General features: G+C 36.9%; 1 protein-coding gene across 9 annotated transcripts in view; it reads right to left on the bottom strand.

Annotated features, from left to right (window-relative positions):
* trpm3 (transient receptor potential cation channel, subfamily M, member 3) overlaps nucleotides 1–22,276 on the bottom strand; it is a 341,244-nt gene that overhangs the window by 12,715 nt on the left and 306,253 nt on the right. For 6 of the 9 annotated variants that reach the window (XM_041256339.1, XM_041256333.1, XM_041256346.1 and 3 more), the window contains exons 9-14: nucleotides 20,737–20,809; nucleotides 19,534–19,634; nucleotides 18,957–19,091; nucleotides 18,507–18,557; nucleotides 879–1,019; nucleotides 154–183 (exon numbers count right to left, since the gene is read on the bottom strand). In XM_041256339.1, the coding sequence (XP_041112273.1) occupies nucleotides 154–183; nucleotides 879–1,019; nucleotides 18,507–18,557; nucleotides 18,957–19,091; nucleotides 19,534–19,634; nucleotides 20,737–20,809 (531 nt within the window). The remainder of the gene's footprint in view (nucleotides 1–153; nucleotides 184–878; nucleotides 1,020–18,506; nucleotides 18,558–18,956; nucleotides 19,092–19,533; nucleotides 19,635–20,736; nucleotides 20,810–22,276) is intronic. The other 3 variants (XM_041256361.1, XM_041256370.1, XM_041256380.1) reach the window with 2 other exon arrangements.

Below are 22,276 nucleotides of genomic sequence, written 5' to 3'. Positions count from 1 at the left end.
GTAGTATTTGCACGTTCTGTGAACTATACTGTAGTTAAATATTGCTTTTGCACTGTAATCTTGTATGCCCTATAACACCTGTAAGTAGCCTTGGATAAAAGGCATCTGCCAAATAAATTAATAGTAAATATAATGACAATACACTTCACATACCTCCATTCCCAGTAGTTTTAGAGCTTTCGGCTGCAGTAAGCAAATAAGGGAAGATGAGATTAGAAGTCTGTGTTGCTTTGTGTGCTTATACTTAACTGTGCACAACACAATAACTTATATTACGTAAGTCACCACACAAACATGTCCAACTTGTCTTTTATTATGCTGCATCAAGATATATATTATAACAACAACTGTATGGAAAATATTCAAAGCTCCACAGCACTGCATTGCTTCAAGAAAGTAAAGTTTAATGGTAGCACCTTGGAGGCCTCACTGATTCAAAAGCAAACAAGAATGAACTATGAATTTCTATTACTTTCATGCTGAGTAAAGATCTACTAATGACATGCCATATTTATTCAATCTCTTTGTCAACATTAATCATCAACGAACAGGCACTCATTTCTAATGTATAAATGGAAACACTGAGTTTCTCAAGCAACCGGTGCAAAGGAATGGAAGGAACCATTGGCATGTTACAAAAGACAGAGTGGAAAGGAGGTTAAGGACAAGAAGTACCAGTATAAGTTTAATTGGGCTATGATGTTATGTAGCCCTTTTTGGTTCAACATAAATGAGGAGCAAGGACTAAAGGACACCAGATTTAGTGTTAAAAAAAGAAGCTTCCATTTGTGTAACATTTGTGTACCTTTGACAGTGCTGCCCCCAGAAATAACCACATTTTAGAACACTGACTGGAACTATTAATCTACTACACTTACCCTCTTGGGCCCAAAGAGATTGTGATAAAGAGTTCTAAACCTCTTCCTCGTGTAGTTGCAGCGATATGCTCCACCCATCAAGTACTCAATCACAAGGCCGATGTCTATCAGACTGATGCGGTAATCTGGAGGAAGGTTCCCCTAAACAACAATAAACAATTCAGACAACCTTGACTTCCATAACTATCTCCTATGTTTAACTAGTTTGAGTAACATAAAAAAAAAAAAAAAAAAGTTTTTAGGTGAATCACCTAGAAAAAGATCCAACGAACCCTGTATATTCTTGATAGGAAAGAACACATTTGGTAAATAGTAAAATAAAAGTGAATACAATGGCACCATGTTGTAAAATGCTTGACTGATTAAAAAGTTGACATGTTGTCATTTGATTATAGAGACCAGGCTCTTACTAGCTGGCCTGTTGGTCAAATGACAAAATGTCAGCTTAAATAGTTTAACTAAGTAAATGAATCCTCATAGCTTTAAAATATGCCAAAAGCTGACTTCTCAATAATAATGTTTTCACTAGCACCAGAATTAATTTCATTCAAATGTGTTTTATTTTCATAGAAAAAAAAGATGTCAAAGCAGATAACAAACAGTATGGTACTTCCTCCATGCCTGACCCGCCTATCAGGAAACCCCATATGGCTGGTTGTTGACTACCTCCTTTTTAATTTCTCATTAAAAAGCTTAATTGTCACCGGTCACGTACATCACTTCTTGTCTCAATGACTAGGTGAACTCATTAAAAATGCATGTTAATGAGATAAAAAATAATAATGGAAGCAGAATTCGCTGCTATGGAAACTACTAGCGTACAGGGAGGCGGTTCTCACACCTACAAGCAGCAGCCAAATGGAAATAAAAAATAATGGAATATCCATTTTGTGCATAATTTGAAAAATTGTGCATTTTGTCATCCAGAATTTATATTTATTTTGAACACTTCACATATAAAATGCTGATTTATGATTATCTGGCATGTTTGTAAAAATTGGACAACTTATTATATACAACTCTTTTAATGTGAATTTTGCAATATTTTTTTGGTAAAAAGAAAAAAAAAATACTCCCTACAAGGACGCATTGCAAATCGACAATCACCTGTAAGGAAACTTTATTGTAACAGTATGCTGTTTTCTATACTAATACTTTATTTACTCTTAGGTAGAGGTGAGTTGTCATATAATTAGAGCTTCCAATTTTCCGTTTTTAACCGGTAAAACCAGATAAAACACCTCCGATATAACAAAAATGAAATTGGTAGATAGCCAATAAAAACCAGAAAACACCAGAAAAACTGTGGAAATGGTTCATTATTCACATTGACTTTACCCTTTTTCCATTAAAATAAAATAAAACCTACTACAAAAATTATAATAAATACATTTCTCTGTGCTGGTCATACCTTCCTGACTTGTATCTATCATTGATTAGTTCTGAATACTTTAAACTCGCCCCAACTACTGAGTGACAGCACCCATTTATATTTCTATTGGAGATTCCGCTTGCCAGATTTAAAATGAGATTACAATCAGGATGGAGGCTTGTCAGCAGGATTTAAAGCTGTATTACAGATAAGATATGGAGGATTTAAAACAGAATTGTGGCGGAATGTATACAAATGCCTACACACAAAAACCCCAGAAGAATGTACCTGTGAACATAGGGATTTCGTTGTGGAAGACAGCAAAGGAAAGAAGGTACAACTTAAGTGTGCAAGTACTGTTGAGTTACTACTATACATATTTTGACACACAAAAAAAAAAAAAAACGCTCAAGCATTTTGGAAAGTAACCGAGAACACTCATTTCATACAGTATTTCAAAAACAAAGCCCCCAAAAAACGATTTACATAAAACTCGAAAATAACTAAAAAAATATGCAAAGAAAAATACAATTAATAAAACCCAAAAAACAGAAGCCCTACATATAATTCACAGAGATCAGAACACAGTTGCATTGGTCATTTCTTGGTAGTAACATTACACTGAGTGCAAATAATGGTATATCATTTTAGCAATGTAACAAAAGTGAATAAATCTCATTCATAACCATCATTCATAATCTCATTCATATACAAAAGGCTAAAATATTTTCATAACTACCGATATTGAATTATCTAGATAATGTTACAATACTGGCCTACTAACATACCATCTGGTGTATTGGGTCTTTGAAATGATTAAATACAGCACATTGTATCAACATGTAAGAGTTATAACAGGAGCCAGGGAAATTTGTAAAATTGTTCTAGGATGCATCACAAATCACCTGAACGCTTATTGAATGTTGGAACCAGTTCTGTTCAATCTGTGTGCAATCGATGGCTTCCATTAATCTGGGATACTTTATCAAGTCACCCGTGACCCTTTGAAATGACCCAGAAACATACAAGGACAATGCTGCCAAGCCATCTTCATATGAGGAGGTACGGCACGGCCCCTTTTCATAGGCAATTCAAGGTCCTCCTGCAGTCTGACAGAGGTTGACAAAATGCCCTATACAGATGCAATCGCGTTTTTAGATCGTCATCTGGTAAATCTAAGAAATGAACCCTGATCGTGTACACCCTCTGTCTGTATCGTCACTGTCACAGCCGGGGTATGTCAATCTCAGGCTCACACTCAAGCTCTAAAATTAAATGTGCTACTACTGCTGCTGCAGCTGCTGCTACTCCTAGCAAATCCATACTGTAGTTTGTTTATTCTATTTTTTAACACCAAATAACTTAAATACTTCAATTTCAAGGTAAGTCATATACTTTTTTTGTTAATAAAGTAAATTTTCTAAGTGCAAATTAACTCCTCGTAAATTATGACATTGACACAGATTTCCTTTTAAATTCACACACAAACAAAAGAAATAGTCACAAGAAGCACTGCTCTTAAAATATTAACATTATTTCGTAAATCAACATTAGCACGGTTATTTAATAATGAAATACGCACAACAACAGCTTGAAAATGCCAAAATGAATGCTACATACCAATTTGTTCATTAACACGAGTTACCAACGTGACCATGGAATGCAAATACTGAAAAGAATATGTAATGTTGAGATTTTGGAGTTAATATTAAGTTAATTTGAGTAGCCTTACTATGTTATAGCTAGCTATTTTGTGTTACGTAAGTTTTGTATTTAGATGGAGTGCTGTATTGTGTATCAAAGGGATCAGTAAAAGGTGGTGAAGACAAAAGAGCAGGGTAGGGAACTATTCAAAGAATTCCACAACTCTCCCATGGGAGGGCATAGTGGAGTTTGAGACAAAAAATGCTTTGCCATCCACATACTACTGGCCAGAGTAAGTAGATTTTTGATTATCAGAAAGATCATGTACATTGAATGTGCTTTGAGAAATACTTATCAACCATTTAAAATTTTTAAAATATACACGGTAGCAATGTTTGGTTAGTAATATACTTTTTTTTCATTTTTAAGATTGCTATGTGTGATAAATGTCAGAAGAATGCTAAGCTGTTTATGGTCGAATCGGCACTGCAGCGTATTCAGATAAGTTTGAATAATAGTACATATTTTAACCCATTGTTGAGTTAATACATTCTTCAAGAAAACTAGTTTACATTGAGAGGCCAATTAAATTCATACTATTCATTGGCATTAGTTTGTTTCTCTTTGAAGGAATCACCAGTATGAGAATTGGCTTGGATTGATTTACTGGAACATTTCCACAACCGTGGATGGATACCAGTATATACTGACTGCTATTGACTATTAATCCAAATGGTTGAAGCCTCCCTCTGAAAAAAAAAATGCAAAGGAGGTTGCTAAGAATCTGTGCGCTTTAATTAACTGAAACAGCTGCCTGTCCAAAACCAATCTCAGATCAAGGAAGAGAGCTTGTTAACAAAGTGAGTATTTTAAAAATGCTTTTTATTTGTTATTTAAATATGGGAAAAAAAGTTGTTAGTGACATTTGGATAATACACTGCCCTTCAGTATGGAAGACACTACAGGGCACAAGCCTAAATTATTTAGCACGACACTAAGTTTATGCAATTTCTTTTGTTGACGATAAAACAATAGTCAATTCAGGGGTCCACACATACTCTATAATCTCCATTACTGGTACCCAGTCAAAATCAATAGTAAATTACACACATTAACAGGGTAAGCTCTTGCACATGCACAATATTTGTGATATGTCCTGGAAACTCTTGCTCACTCCTCACTTCCTTCTCGTGTACACTCACTTCTGCCAAACGCTCTTACTTCCACTTTATCTTTCAGTCTTCCACTAACAATCTCTGTAAACTTTTCTCTACCTACTCCTCCGTCTTTAGACACCTCCCTTCCACCTTCCTCTATCTTGGCTGATGACTTTGTCTCCTTCTTCTCCTCCAAAATCAGACATCCTTCACTACCTTGCTTCCTTCCTCACCTACCCCCTGTCCTCTGCTCACTCATTCCCCATCACCCTTGGCAACCCCTACTATACTACCCTCCTTCTCACCCTCTCAGGCCCTGATCTTTGCTCCCTGCTCCAGAGCCATAAACCCACCATGTGTGCTCTGGACCCCCTCCCCACTCACCTCTTCCAGGCTGCTCCCGTTGCTCTACTCCCTTTCATCTCCTCTCTCCTCAACACTGTTGTTTCCACTCTGCCTTCAAGCAGGGATGCATCACCCACAACTTAAAAAAACTCTCTGTTGATCCCTTATCCTTCCAGAACTACTGTCCTGTCTCCCTTCTCCCATTCCTCTCTAAAACCTTTGAGTGAGTGGTACATTGCCAGCTCTCTGCTTTCCTGTCAACACATTCTCTGCTCGACCACCTCCAATCTTGTTTTCACTTGGCACACTCCACTGAAACTGCTTTTCTCTCTGTCACTAGCTCTCTGCCTGTGCCACCTCCATATCCTCTGTCCCAATTCTCCTTGACCTCTCAGTAGCCTTTGACAAGGTCAACCACTCTGTTCTCCTGTCCTCCCATGCTGACCTTGCTTGGTTCTTCTCCTACCTCGCTGATCGCACGTACTGGGTGATCTGGCATCGTTCACCCTCTGCCTCTTGCTCTCTTTTGACAGGTGTACCTCAAGGCTGTTTTCTCTCTACACCTGCTCCCTGGATCTTCTCATCTTCATGTATCATCTCTATTCTGATAATCTTCTTTTCCTTCCCCCCCCTCTGACCCTGACGTTTCCTCCCGTATCTCGATCTGCCTCTTGGCCAGCTCCACCTGTATTCACTTGCATCATCTCAAACTTAACCAGTCCAAGTCAGACCTTTTCTTCCCCCCCTTGCTCCTTCCTCATCAATCAAGAATCTCAGTGTCACCCTCGACCCCTCCCTCTCCTACTCTCAGTACATCTCTGGCACGCTCCTGTCTCGTCTTCCTCAGCAACATATGCAGAATTTGCCCCTTCCTCACTGACATCATTGTGTAGAGTCAGCCTTATTGTTTAACCAGTTGCAAACCGTGAAACTGAACTGTTTTGAAAGAACTGTTTTGAACCTTGAACTTTGTATCTGTTGCTGTTGGAACATCTGCATCACCTGATCTGAACTGCAAATCACACGATCTCATATCCATATTCATGTTTTTTTTAACTGCTCTTATTATCATTCTCATCCATTCATCGTACATACTACGTGCTCATATTGGACTTTACTTGTATAACCAAATAGTTTAAATATAAGTTAACTGCTCTTAGTCAAACCCACTTTTACATGTAATTATTTGCAGTATTCTCTATTTTTTGCTCTTATTTGAATTTGACATTTTGATACTGATTTTATTGTATTTTACAACTGCTCTTATCTGTAATGTGAAACTCAGAAATGTGATCCTTTACACTATTATATTTTGTAATGTGATACTTTGTATTGTGATATTTAGTAACAATTGTAAGTGGTCCTGGATAAAGTCTGCTAATAAATAAATTATAATACTAAAAGGAAAAACAAACCATTAATTTAACAAAACTAGAAGCAAACACCAAATGTGGCTCTCAAATTAGCCTTCTCAACAATATGCTTGTAAACTTCTAAATTTGATGTGTATTGTATTTTAAAACAAAGGACACATTTAGTATGAATGTAAATGCTTTAGGACTGTGGCCCTACACATCAATCTTTGCTAGGTGCAGATTAACATTAAAAGCCCCGAGACAGGCAATTTTGGTGGTTTTTGGTTTTAAAATGTAATTTTCTCCAGTCGTGTAACACATATGGGGCTGTGCGTTCATGTACCTTTCTGTCCGTATGTGTTAAATATTCTTACAAAGTATGAACTGCGGGAGTGCAGAAATAAAGGAGATACATTACATTATACCTAAAAAAACCCGGGAACAGTCACATTGACGGCCACACAGAAAACAATTGTATTTTGATTATAGGGAACGGTACTCTACTTTTTATTATTTTTTATTTACCACTCTGCAATTCGTTTAGCTGTAATTATATTAGTCTCTACTCTGTCAGTCTATTGTTTTCAATCAGCCTTTTAAAGGCTGGCGCTTGCTTGCCAGCTGCTCTGCTTTAGTCAGTCAATTAGCATCGGGACTAGTGAAAATAAATACCAGAGACTGTGGAGTTTTACTATGCAACAAAATATGGAGTTGATGTTTCGGATCAGATGGCACAGAAGTATTCCGTGAAAGCTGGCTCCCGACAGTGGCAGCCATCAACTCTTCGGTACTTTACAAAGAATGCATGGAGAAGTTAAAGGTAAGAATATGTTTTAGTTAGCAAAGGAACTTCGCAAGAAGCATTTGGAACAGAGGGAGACTGCCAAGCGTGTGCCCACAGCTGAAACTGGCAACCTTGTTGAGAGTCGCCGATGCCAAGTTGGCAAGTGCAATAAAAATAAAACTTTAGACAGCTGTGCCCTGTGCAGAAAGGTGGCGTGGAGAAGCACATTATCTGTTATGATTGTGAACAGCCTTAGACTCAAGGTAAAGGAATACGCTTTTGTTGAAAAAAAGAAAAATAAATTTGACTTTTTTTATAATTTCTTGTGCTGTGAGCTTCTGTAAAATATTTAAATGTTTTCTTCGAAGAGTATTTATCTGCGTTGTTCAGTTGCTTTTTCTCATCTGATAAACCAATTGCTGTTAAAAAGTTAAAAATGTATTGATATCATTTCAGTTTTATAAATATGTATGTTGTAAACCGATGTCTGTTAAGATGTTTATTTACAGTTTCTTCTTTTGATTTGTAATATATATATATATATATATATATATATATATATATATATATATATATATATACACACATACATACATACATACAGCGCCTATAGAAAGTCTACACCTCCTTGAACTTTTTTAACATTTTGTTATGTCAATGCCTCAGAATTTCATGCATTTAAATGATTTAAACTAAATTATATATTAAAAATACAAAACTGAAAGATCATAATTGGATAAGTTTCTGTCCCCTGTGTTAATACGTGGTGGAAGCACCTTTGGAAGCAATTACAGCTGTGAGTCTGTTGGGATAGGTCTCTAACAACTTTGCACACCTAGATTTGGCAAAACTTTACAAAACTGTTCAAATTCTGACAAGTTTCTTGGGGAGCGTTGATGGACAGCAATCTTCAAGTCATGCCACAAATTTTTTATTGGGTTTAGGTCGGGGCTCTGACTGGGCCACTCAAGGACATTTACCTTTTTGTTCCTTAGCCACTCCAGTGTAGCTTTGGCTGTGTGCTTTGGGTCATTGTCATGCTGAAAGGTGAACTTCCATCCTAGTTTCAGCTTTCTTGCAGAGGGCTGCAGGTTTTCCTCAAGGACTTCTCTGTACTTTGCTCCATTCAATTTCCCTTCTATTACTACAAACTGAATTCAAGGTGGGCTTTCTTGAGTAATGGCTTCCTTCTTGCCACCCTAAAATACAGGCCAGATTTGTGAAGAGCTTGGGATATTGTTGTCACATGCATACTTTGACCAGTCTTGGCCATAAAAGCCTGTAGCTCTTGAAAAGTTGCCATTGACCTCTTGGTAGCCTCTCTGATCAGTCTCCTTCTTGCTCGGTCATCCAGTTTGGAGGAATGGTCTGATCTAAGCAGGGTCCTGGTGGTGCCATACATCTTACACTTCTTAATAATCATCTTGACCGTGCTGTAAGGGCTATTCAAGGCCTTTGATATTTTTTTATACCCATCCCCTGAACTTTGTCCTGCAGTTCTTTTGAAAGCGCCTTGGTGCTCACGGTTGAGTCTTTGCTTTGAAATGCACTACCCAGCAGAGGGTATATCTCTAACTTCTGTAGAATGCTCTTTGGTCTTCATTTTTCTTCAGATTCACAGCCTTGCCAATGATCTTAAACATTGGGGTTTTTATCCAGAAAATGTGACAGCAACTTTAATGGTTCACAGGTGGAGGCCAATGGTAAGGTAATTGTGTCCTTGTTAGGGCAATTTCATTCATAGGTGCAAGCAAGATATTTCAGTTTTTTTATTTTTCTTAAAAATATTTCTCAACATAAAACCAATGTCACCATACAATAATTGATTCTGAGTTTCAGTGTTTAAAAATAAAATATCAAACAGAATGAAATTTCAATGTACCATTTGCAATTTAGTTATATGATAGTATTGGTCAGGGGTCTGAATACTTTTGCAAGACACTGTATATATATATATATATATATATATATATATATATATATATATATATATATATATATATATATATATATATATGGATAAAAATATAGAGACCACTGCAAAATTATCCTTCCTGAAGCACCCCCAGATCATCACCGATCCTCCACCACATTTCACAGTGGGTGTGAGACACTGTGGCTTGTAGGCCTCTCCAGGTCTCCGTCTAACCATTAGGCGACCAGGTGTTGGGCAAAGCTGAAAATTGGACTCATCAGAGAAGATCACCTTACTCCAGTCCTCTATGGTCCAATCCTTACGGTCTTTTGCAAACCTCAGCCTGGCTCTTCTTTGCTTTTCATTGATGAAGGGCTTTTTTCTAGCTTTGCACGACTTCAGCCCTGCCCCTAGGAGCCTGTTTCCAACCGTCCTCGCCGTGCACTTCACCCCAGCTGCCGATTGCCATTCTTTTTGTAGGTCACCTGATGCTATCCTACGGTTGCTGAGTGACATTCAAATGAGTTGGCGGTCATCCCGATCAGTGGAGAGTCGTTTTCGCCCTCTGCCGGTCTGTAGCTTTGTTGTCCCCAATGTGTGCTGCTTGACCTTGTTCTTATGAACCGCCATCTTTGAAATTTTAAGGATGGAAGCAACCCGACGCTCACTATATCCCTCTGCCAGTAAAGCCAGAATTGAACCCTTCTTTTCCTCCCTCAAAACTTTCCTTTTCAACTCTTTGGGCATGGTCAATAGTTATTTTTTTATTCCAATTACTTTTGAGGTACTACTAGCACTATTTTGCCATCCAGCTGGTCCTATTGCAAGAGGATTGTGATGACCACAGGAGTGGTTTTTATACTTTTCCTCATTAAATAAGATTTGGTTCAGGTGATCCCCTAATGAGTACCTCATTCAGTAGAATGAGGTGTGCCTGTGTTGGAATTCAACAGACACTGGAATGGAATGGCTGCCATAATTTTTTCCAGAGCTGTATATATATATATATATATATATATATATATATATATATATATATATATATATATATATATATATATATATATTCATAACTAAACGATCCTCGCACTCACGGAGTTCGTTGCCCCTTTTAAAGTAGACCCAGGACACAGAAACGGAATTGCTTTAGCGCTGACGCGCACTTTTAATAAACATAAAACAAAACAGAAATAAACACCTAACTCCTTTTTGGAGCTCTCACTATACATCAGCCGATCCCTGACTCACACACAGGACGGCTAAGCCGTTTACCTGACAAACACCAAAACACAAACAGGCTTCTCTCAACACTCTCTTCAATACGACTGGACACACACGCAGTCGGGCTCTTCACTCAGCACTTCACCTTCAATACGACTGGACACACACGCAGTCGGGCTCTTCACTCAGCACTTCACCTTCAATACGACTGGACACACACGCAGTCGGGCTCTTCACTCAGCAGCCCCGATCAGTCTGGCTGCCTCCCAAATACCCTGCACCTGTCTCTAATTTATAATTACGATCAGGTGCCGAGGATGAACTAAGTCATTAAAACAATTACAATTAAACCCCATAACACCCAAATGTGCATTCTCACAAGGTTTTTAGCAGGGAAGGATTTTAACCCCCTCCCTGGTACCTTACAATATATATATATATATATATATATATATATATATATATATATATATATATATATATATATATATATATATGCACTTCGGTTGTTCAGATGTTTACATGACATTCTCAATAAAAAAAAAAAAAAAATTACATCTGACTGTTTCTCCTTTCGTTATATTATTTACAGTGTTTTGAATACAGCCGTCAGAAAGACTGCTGCGGGGCTTCTAGGTATGAATATATCCTTGTTCTGGTGTTAAGTTATAGAAAAGGAAAAATAAAATGTGTTTTACTACTAGAATTTTTTGGTCATAATTTACAGATTAACAACACAATCTGTGCACTGCTGTCAATTGCCTGGAGTGTGACTTCTGCTTATCACCCCTAAAGCAATGGCCTCGATGATAAACTGTTTTGACTTGTTTTGTAGAAAAGAGGAGCTATGCATTTGATAACATACAGTTTTAATTGTCCCTGCTATCATGTACAGATTAAATATTTCAGTTATTGCATATTTCCTTTAACCATAATTTATTTAAATTTACTTCATTTTACGGCTCTGACAAAACTAGTCAAAGATCATCAGAAATCAAAAATTCACACCAGTACAAAATAATACCTTTTTATGTATGGAAGGCATGCAAGATTTCCCTCAGAAGTACCTGATGAATTACTGGTAAGTTTTTTGTTTCTGCTAATTTCATAAATAGGCTGAATCCAATTAAAATCATGCAGAGTAAACTGTATTTTATTTAAGTACGTATTGCTCAAATCAAAGGTGTGGAAGGATTTTGTATTTAGACCAATGGGGGAAATTGTTCAATATAATTATTTTGAAAGTGAATATATTTAGTAACAATTCCATTTACAGTGATATTTCTTATAGCCGTCAACTACGGTCTTGCCAGATAATTCCACATATGACAAAGCCAAACAAACAAACAATAACCATCAGAAGCACAACAAATTCAAAAGCTTAGTATAGCTCTCAGGATCACCAGAAAGAGGTATATGTGAAAAACATCCTTAAAAAGCATAAACATGTAGTTTACAGTATAGGACACCAGACTGTTCTGATCCATATATAATAGAGAATCTCTCAGAGGAAGTCATCACATAAAGGCATCAGCAGGGAGAATTTCTGGAAACAAAGTACAATATAAATCCTATTATCCCAACAGGACAAGTGATGCGGAAAAGCAAGCAGCTGACACTCACTCTGTAAGCAGTGTAGTCTAAGCAATATCCAAGTCTTAATCCCCATCTCAACAAAATTCCTGATGCATAGTGTCTATAGCAGGAAATACATCTGGAGATCAGCAAATTTCCTTGCATGTTTCCCGTAATCTGAGATCTGCTCCTCCGGTCTTGCTGCAGAAAGGCACAAGTGCAGATATACTAAAAGTTCCCCACAGACAGTCATTTCAACAGTGTTGGTGCCCAATGAGTCAGCAAGGCCTATTATTTCTGTTTTTCATTTTATTTAATAGCATTAAAATTGTTTCTCAAATAAGCTATATGTACTGAAATAAGTTATATTCGCTTGGGCTGTGGACACTCAGGCTTTCCCTCTTGGACTGTGGATGCTCAGGCTCCCACCTCTTGGGCAGGTAGCTCCTTCCTCTCTGTTTTTGGTTTGGACATTCTCCCCAGTCCTCACACCAGGGATCTATATTAACAGATGCTTCAGTTTGCTGCTGGTACATCTCTGGCTCCAGCAACTCAGGTTCTGGTAGAAACAACTCCCTCTCCATTTCTAGAAGAAGCTCCCAGTGCTGGGAAACCTAGTAATCCCAGTTATCTAAAACTTTAGTCAACCCACACAGGCACAGTTGCCTTAGCTTAGCTTACTCATGGCATGGCATACAAAAAAAAAAATCGCCAGCATCTCCAGCTTCAAGGAGGAAGGGAACCTGACAGGGCTTTTATTAGGCAATTTTATTATTATTTTAAAACGTTTTTTTTTTCCTCTGTGCTGGTTCAGTGATCAACCCCACTTCTGGTACCACATGTGATGAAGTTGACCTTTGTATGTACTGTTCCAGGTGTCCGCTCTCACTAGCGCTGTCTTGTTGTGACAAATAAAGCACTCACACAATTGCTTTCTGTTGAAACAGGATATTGCCTGTGTGTTTATTTCTGATACAACAAAACAAAACCTAACTCCTGGAGCTATCACTAAACTTTTCCCAAGTTTAACTTTACTGGATGGCTAAGTCGTTTACCAGTCTCCAAACAAAACCATTCTCTTGTTTTATTTCACCTCTTTTACTTTGTTCACAGTCCACACACAAACTTTGTCTCCAATCTCTAACTTTGGGTTTTTTATTCTTGAAGCTAATCATATAATAAATTATTCTCTTTAAGAGGCCTTTACCAATATGGCCTCCTGGTAATTCCAAGAATCCTAAGTTTCCTAAGATGTAGTATCCCCTCCTATCCCCCAGGCTCCTAAAACCTCTAAATTCTCGATAGGAGAGTACACTCCATCACTATATAGATCTATCAAACAAATATAGATACATATTAAATACATATCTGTAACATTATATCTACTAGCTATCTATTAATTTAATAGACTATTATATAATGTGCATTTTCTTAACCCTTTGCGGTCCTATGCCAGACCATTTCCGAAATTACAATTTTTCCTTTCCAGTCTGATGTCGGACCCTGTCCGACATCATCAAAAAGATGTAAAGCACAGATCTCTATTTGTTTTTTCTCCAGAAAAAGTGAGTATCTGATAGTCCCATGCACCACAGAGGTAACACGGACATAAATAAAGGAGACAGCTGCTTCTGCATCCAGCGCTCAAAAAATATAAAGGACATTTTTCAGATGTTATAGTAATAAATTTATGACATGGATCGCATTATTGAGGAATTTGGTGATAAAAAGAGTGATCAGGAGAGGATTTATCAGTGTACGTCTATAAAGAGGTATGTGAAAAAAGGGGTTGGGCTTAGCTGGAGATGCAGTACTTAGTGTACTTTTGCGATTCAGTGCCTTTTAAACCTGTTTTGCTCTGAAAATTATTTTAAACAGCACGTGTAAAATAAACAGCACTTGTGAAAATAAATTGGATCAGACGCGCCTGACGAGCGCTGAATAAATAGATCACTAAGGGTCAATAATTGCACACAGAATATAGTATATCCTTGTGATAGCATATCAAAGAACACTTCAAAGACATTTTTAATGAAAACAAACCTCAGCTGATTCTAATTCACAAAAGCATCATGTCATCCTGTTGAAAACAGGTATTCAGAATGTTAGTAAATTATTGCAAAATGCAGCCAACAACTGGTGTGCATGCACATCACCCTTAATTTAGCTCATACAATGAATTTATAATTTCTAGAAATTTCTCAAACAAAAGATTATAGGAAAAATATTTTGTAGCAAAAGTTTTGCTTTTTAGATGAGCAAAAATAGTCATTCAAAAGTATTCATACGCTGACATAGAAAATGAAATGAATAGCTAGTTGAGGCACCTTTAACAATAATAACCCCTTTTAAACGGGTAGGATATTTGTCAAAGAGCTTTTGGCATGATTCTTTAATGATTTTTGACCATTCTTTATTGCAAAATTGTTCCAGTTCATCCATATTCTGGGGACTTCTCTTTTGCACAGCCTTCTTCAACTCATACCAAAGATTCTCAATTGGATTTAAATCGGGACTTGGACTAAGCAATTACAGAACCTTGATTTTCTTCTTCTTCAACCATTCTAAAGTAGATTTTGATGTGTACTTTGGACCGTTGTTGTGTTGGAAAGTCCAGTTGCGCTTTAACTAAGTTTTGTAGCGAATGGTTTCAGATGATTGCCCAATATCTTTTGGTATGCTATGGAATCTGTTTTTAACTAAATTTCCTGTGCCATTGGAGGAAAAACAGCCCCAGACAAGGATATTACCACCTCCTTGCTTGACAGTAGGTATGATGTTCTTTTCTTTGTATGCCTCACCAGACTTTCTCCAAATGTAACAACTGTTAATGTTTTTTTCCTTGGCCTGTGACTCGACTGCACTCGACTGCAATACTCGACCTATGGTTGAAATGGAAACCCCAGTCCCACGTCCAGCCAGTTCACTTTGCATTATCATATTGAAATTTCTCGCAACTTGTAGACAATACTATTATTGCACCACAGGCTATAAATACATTTGAATTAGCTTTTTTTTTTTTTTAGTTTTGCAAAAAAATTGCTGAAAAAAATAATTGTAAACATGTATTTCTTGTAACTTTTTTCCTCATCCACAATAGCAAAGTTTTGCTGAAAAAGATTTTTGCTTAAATTCTTTTTAAATTATACATTTCCATGTTATTGCAACACGTTTTTCTAGAATACAGTTACCCATCACAATAAAATCCACTGTGACATCTTACTTACAATGGCTTGTAACTGTGTATAAAAGTTCATAACAGCTGAAAGCGTCCACACTAAAGTACTGTTTCATGTTTAGTCGGGCTTAATGCATACAAACACTATTAAAATAGTTTGGTTACAGTGCCTAGCAGCGCAATGGACTGTGGGATTTAATACAGATAGCCATTCTCAACTCCTTCAGAAGCCTGTTTTATTTTTATTCATTGGATTATTTAGCAGACGCTTTTATCCAAAGCAACTTACAGAAATTAAACAAGATATAAAAATACAAAATTCAAAATGTTAAAATTTTTCTTATAAGAAGGAAAAATAAAATAGAAAAAGAAAAATGAGGATACGTAGAGAAATGACAGATGAAAAGACATATAAAAGCAAATAAAGAATTATAAACATTTAAAATACACAACTAACTATCTAATAAAATAACACCCCAAAACAACCTGTCCTTTCCATATATTCTTACACGACTGTCGTGCATGCTGCCACTCACACCGGCAGGGAAGATGAATCAGAGGCAATCCTTAAATTGGAGGCAGCAGAAACTGGTGTGTGATGAACGCAGGTGAAAAGAATAAAGTCCAGTAACACGTTATAACGCGCAGAAACACTTGCAATTATGTTGTTAATTGAAAAGAAACAAAACAAAATAATAACTTAAAAAAACCTCTCTTTTTGACTACTATATGTGTATTGTTCATGCACCAAAACATATCTCAAAGCATTTTGGGATATTTCACGACACACAAAAAATATAGTTTGGTATTGCAGCATCCCCACTTCTGACAAACCTACCAGACTACCCCTGAGGTCCAGTTCTTGAGTACGGTATTAAACGCTGCTCAGTGTAGATGCTAACCATATTTTGCATTTTTAAGTTGGTTTAAAGGCAAAGTGTGGACAGGGCCTGAAATGCAAATGATAGCAATGGAAAGGCTACTGTAATACTATTTTGATGGATGAAATATGTAATAATGGAATGATGATACAAGCTGGCAAATAATTCAAGTAAATTCCTCTAAATTTGAACAAATATACTCTACTTAATATTGTAACTGGTCTGGGAAGGGGGTAGCCCCTAGAGAAACACACAGTTAATTTAAGCAGTAATTGACTGCATCATTCCCTGTATTTTGAGCACTGTTTCCCTCTGACTGTTTTTTATATGTTAATATTATAAAGATTAGCTCCTGTCTTAGTGTCTGTCTTCATTGTCCTGATGATAAGATGATATAAGATGCTATAATGATGCAAAAGGTTTTCAAACTACTCCGCTAGATTGCCAGGCTCTTTTATGCAATGGTTAAATAACTTGTTTGGGGAGTGTAAGGTTTGCTATTTATCATTGTCAGTTATTAGTCACCTAAGATTCAACCTTCTGATACAATATGTACTTCACAGGGGCATTGTTTTACTTTATATAAAAAATGGCAACAATAAGATGCTGCATAAAACTATAAAACCCCACACAGTTTTTTTTTTTTCTTGTGGTTAAAGTAAACCAGGCCAACACAGTAAGAAAATTAGCTATTAAAGTTAGTGTTTGACAACAACATTTCCATTGCGTGATGCTCCTGGCTACTGTTATTCAGGGCAACAAAACAAGGTGTTGTGTTTCTACTTCTTCCCAAGCAGCCGAGTGCAGCTATGTGGTCAGATTTCATTTCTTATACTATGTAGTCAAATTGGCACAAAGAAAGTGTGTCATCACATAGCCAGCAGGAAAACCATTTTGGATGATTTTCTTTCAAATAGGTAAAGCATGCATATGACATTCTTTATTGTTTTTCTTTAAGCTTTATTGTATTCACTAAAACAGAACTTTGTTAAACTGAACAATGTTTGTCCTGCTTCGGACACAAGACAAAAGGCTGAAGTCGCCTTGATTTTTTTTAATTCATTCTAAACACAATGACAAAACTTGACTTTGCTTGGATGTGCTCTCCTTCTTAACCAGAAAATCTTTTATTTATATTGAGCTGTGACAGAGACAGAATGATTCTTAGTGATAAATCTCCCTCCTGACCTGTGAGGGCGATGTGGAAAGGGAACAGAGTGCCCTGGGCAGGATGCCCAGGGTTAGGCGGAAGTCAGCCATCAAGAAAGGGGGCGGAGCTACAGTACACTACAGTAAACTAACACACTGACCCGGAAGGGAAACGATGTGGCAGCGGTTGCAATCGTTAACCAAGGGTTCATGATTGCCAGTATATAAGGGGACGTAGCGAAGTAATCTGTTCCTTTATTATGGTTAACGCTGAACTGGAAGGAGAACCGTATTGAATATGGTGAGTGTTTTGTTTGTTTGTCGTGTCTAATTATACTTGTTTGTTGTTATTAGATGGCTAACACGATCCGGAGCTGTCGCTACAGACCAGCACAAAACCTGGACAACACTACAGCTGTTTCACTATAAATTGTATTTGCACCACGAGCTCTACAGCACTCACTTTGGACTGGTAACCTTGTTTATATATTGCGGGTGTATTAAAGACTGTGTTTATTGTTTCGAGACTGAACCATTGGGTTAAACTGTGTAGTACACAGCCTTGTATACTACCATTGCACCGGGATTATCGTTGTCTGTCTGTTATTAATCACCGCATCACTCCTGCACCTGCACACTGTTAACCACAGGAGCCTATGGCTAAATGTATTTATTACTGCTGGTTTCTTTAAAACAAAACACAATAAGATCCCACAATCTTCCAGTGATCTCTGATGCATGGCACGAATTTCTGAGGTTGGCCAGTTTTGGAAAAACGCACTGAAATGCTCTTTTGATTTTGGTGGCTAGCTCTGGGCAGCGAAAGCCTGTAGCATTAGGCAGTGGAAACAAAGCTTCCCTAACAGCCACACTGACAATCACTTGTATGAGACTATACTCTTTAGAGCAGGCTCACTACAAAAAGCACAGAGATAGCCAACATAAACTATCGTATAGGATGGCACAGTTAAACATCACTATCACTAACCCTATGTGCACATGAAAATACTAAAGGGTTAGCAGTTTGACCTACCATTAGAGATAATACCTACCTTTTTGACATCTCTGACAAGATGGTACAAAGTGTTTGATGGACCGTGTCTCTAAAAAAAATTAAAAAAAGAAAATAAAGAACAATCCAGGTAACACTATTAATTTGTAATCTCAGTATTTCCACATTTTATTATCAGTCGGCTGTTGTTCAAGGACCAGTTATTGTATTTTAATCTTGGGTATATTACATAATATACAATGGTAAGCAAATTATAGGTGAGAAAGTGCTTTTAAAGGACTGTTAATGATAATTCTAAACATAATTTTATTTGAGTCTATGGTTAGATAACTGAAGTAAGCCAAATCATTACAGAGAAAGTTATGAGAAATACAGTTTTTTGCTTGTGGTCAAGTCGTCTCTGGGATTTCATCTAGCTCCAACCCATGACCACCAGGGCTGGGTTTGTAACTGGCTTTGATGAACCATGTGTTTTAGTTTAATAGACTACCGTGTTGTACAGCTCCTCCAGTCTGGAGATGGTGAGGAAACGATGCATGCTGACCCCGTTCTCTATCAGCAGCTTGACAAAGTCCACTCTGTCCAGCACCAGAGCGTCCAGCATGGATTGCTCCAAGGAACCCACCTGTAAAACAATACATTGCATTAGGTTTCTTGTACTTCTGTAATAATGCTGAATATAACGTTTAACGTTATATGGCTACTAGAGTACCAGTGTCCAAAATGTATGCCATCTAGTTATGTTGGGTGTAGGTGCCAAATTCTGACTGCTGTCAGAATATTATCTAGATAAACACACTGGGGTTCAGCAGGGTATTATGGTACTCAGTGTTACTGTTTGAGAACACATCCATTGATGGAGAACTAGTACCAGAACTCAAACTGTAGCCTCACTGAGTACTGCAATGCCTTAACTTCTGAAGATAGGGTATGCTTCAGTTGGTTTCAGAAAAATAACATCAATCTCCCTGTAGATAAGCAGTTTCTTCTAAATTATATTGACCTCATTACATTTTATATTTGGACACAGTTTGGGGTGCCAGAAATATTTGTGTTGTATACTTTACCGGCCATTGCTGTCCATAAATAAAGATCTGACTCCGTGCAATGTCAACTCTGTTCCATGCCAAGGCTAAGCTCAGCTGATCTGGCGCTGAAGCATTGGCTCCTGTTTAAAAAAAATAAAATAAATGCAGTGAGTGCCATTGATTTCATACATTAGGTGCTGTGGAAAAAGATATTCTTACTTTAGAGATTTAAATACAACTTTAAACTCCTGAGTACTTACACAGAAATATACTCATCTGCAGCGTTAGATTTTTGATCCACTACATTATATTACATTATGTTAATAATCTAAACTGTGGCGGTATTTAGATTTCATTTGGCTACATTTAATAGACCCCACTGTGTCGAAACATTTGCCTACAGTACCTTATCTTAAGTTTCTTTTTGTACTAGCATCACTGAGGATATTTTAATGAGCTTGAAACACTCTGGATGATAGCAAACAGATTTGATTAAAACAAGTTTGTCACATTTATTGAGTGCAGCAGGATTCCATCTGTGGGCGATAACTGTTATAAACTGTTATCCAAACATGACAAGTTTTATTTGGCTCAAATCACAATTTCTTTTACAGTAATTCACAAAAGGAATAACAAAAAATAAAAACGACAGCTATATTATCTGTGACAACACTAGAGGGCATCAGTAGTACACATTATTAAACCATTATTCTCAAAACATGCCTTGTCTGTTTTGCGCTTGTTTTAAGAACAAGCTAAATTGGTAATTCACAATTGTTCAGCCTTAAAATCTTTTACCTAATAACATATTTTAGTTGCATCACACAATGTTATATTAGTACCATCCAAAATGACTGAACTAACACTGGTGGATGCCTGTAAGCCAGGTCCACATCTGTGAAATGAGGAGCAATTTGTAGCTAGCAACTTGTGTAGGTATTACTAATGTTGTGTTGAGGGTTTGTTAAAACCAGTGAAATGCAAAAAATAAAAAGGAAGAAATGAAAACAAATGGGGAGGGATACACATTACTAGTGACTAGCTATCTTGCCAATTAAGCAAATAAATATCTTCCTTGTAATCTTAATGATAAATAGTTTCAGACAATTCTCTCATGAGAGATGACAGACTGATCTAGAGCAATGAAGTTAAAATGAAACATGTTCTCCAGGCCTGCACCAGATTGAGCAACTTCCCCTGGATTAGTTAAAGAGTCCAAATAATTTGCCTTAGGAACGTTACCTTTCAGAAGAGCTGTCAGGATGGCTAAGTCAATGTCTTGATGTCCTTCTGATCCCATTCTAAATACAGTGATCTGTCATTTTTAAAAGAGAAAAGATTTCTATTAATTATTTCATGACCTGATGTTAGTCTGATACCGGTGCTTTTAAAATCTTTACTTGATCTGTTTTCCTGTATAATTCTTTATTTAACAACATGCTTAACTTTATTTAACAAAAAGTTAAACAGGTGAATCCCATTACGTGGTTGCTAATAAACTGATAGAGATTTGTATTAATATACTCCATAGGAACCTCAGATAAGTGGTTCCTATGCAGTACAATGGGAAAAATCTGCTTCACCACAAGGGTGTTCCCTTAGGCAAAGTGTTCTCTTAGTAGGTGTTCATGTACGTGGAGATAACTGCAGGGTTTTTTTTATTTTTAAAAGATTCTCATTTTGTTGATGATTAATGAACATTTCTGTACTGTGTGACTGGTTGGAATTTTTGTTCTGTGATTGGAATCGAAATAGATTCAACTATTGCCTTAACATCCTTACATCAATGCGCAATAGTCTCCATCTGCCATGTGATTGGTTCCCGTCACTGTCAGCCCCACCCCTTTTCAATGGAATGCCCCCCCCCCCCCACCTCCACTCCAACAACAAGATAAAATGGTTGAATGAAAAGACTGCTGAACACCGATTGTGACTTAACAGAAAATGAATTACAACACATACAACAAAAGAAAGAAAAAAACTTGCGGTATGAACATCAAAAACATTGTCTGTTTATTTATGTTGTTCAGTTATTTATGCTGTATCAGCTATATTTAAACAAAATACTGTAAACCATAAATATTTGCAAACAAAATATTTGGTGAATCACACCCATAAAACCTATTTTGCTCCAGAAATGTTGGCAACCTGTTGCACTGTTAGTAGTATATTACTTAAAAAATGTTTACGTTTTTTTTCATATGCAAAACACATAATAAAAGGCTTGCAAATATGTATGGCTTTACAGTATATAAAGTCATATTTACTACCCAACCTTGCCTCTCATTATTTTGACTGACTCAGATATGAAATATGTATTGCAGACTCAAACGTTGGGCAGCTAGCTCTTTGAGCTAAAATATATTATTGTATTTTATACATAATATTATACTGCAAAGGAAATGAATGGAGTAAGTGAGAGGTGGACTGGAGTATTACACCAATCCAGGAGGGTGAGACAGGCGGATAACAAACTTAAGAGACTGATGGCACAGAGAGCTAAGTACAGTCATCATAACTTTATAGATGATTGTATAGCTAATGCAGTAGTTCCAACTGTTTTTAAGACAAAGATAAGCATAAACATGAATACTAATGAAGCAGAAAGATTAAATGTAAACCAGATATTGAAAGAGACTTCATTTAAGGTAATGCAGGAGGCTAAATTAACATCGACAAAATGCATAAGAGAAATAAATAATGAAATAGAGATAGTTATAAATGACATAAATTGCATGTTCCCTCCATCAGAAATTAGACTGTTACTTAGTAAAGTAGAAAA

This window comes from Polyodon spathula, chromosome 1 (assembly GCF_017654505.1).
Source record: "Polyodon spathula isolate WHYD16114869_AA chromosome 1, ASM1765450v1, whole genome shotgun sequence".
Lineage (NCBI taxonomy): Eukaryota > Metazoa > Chordata > Actinopteri > Acipenseriformes > Polyodontidae > Polyodon > Polyodon spathula.
This window is presented reverse-complemented; position numbering and strand designations above follow the sequence as displayed.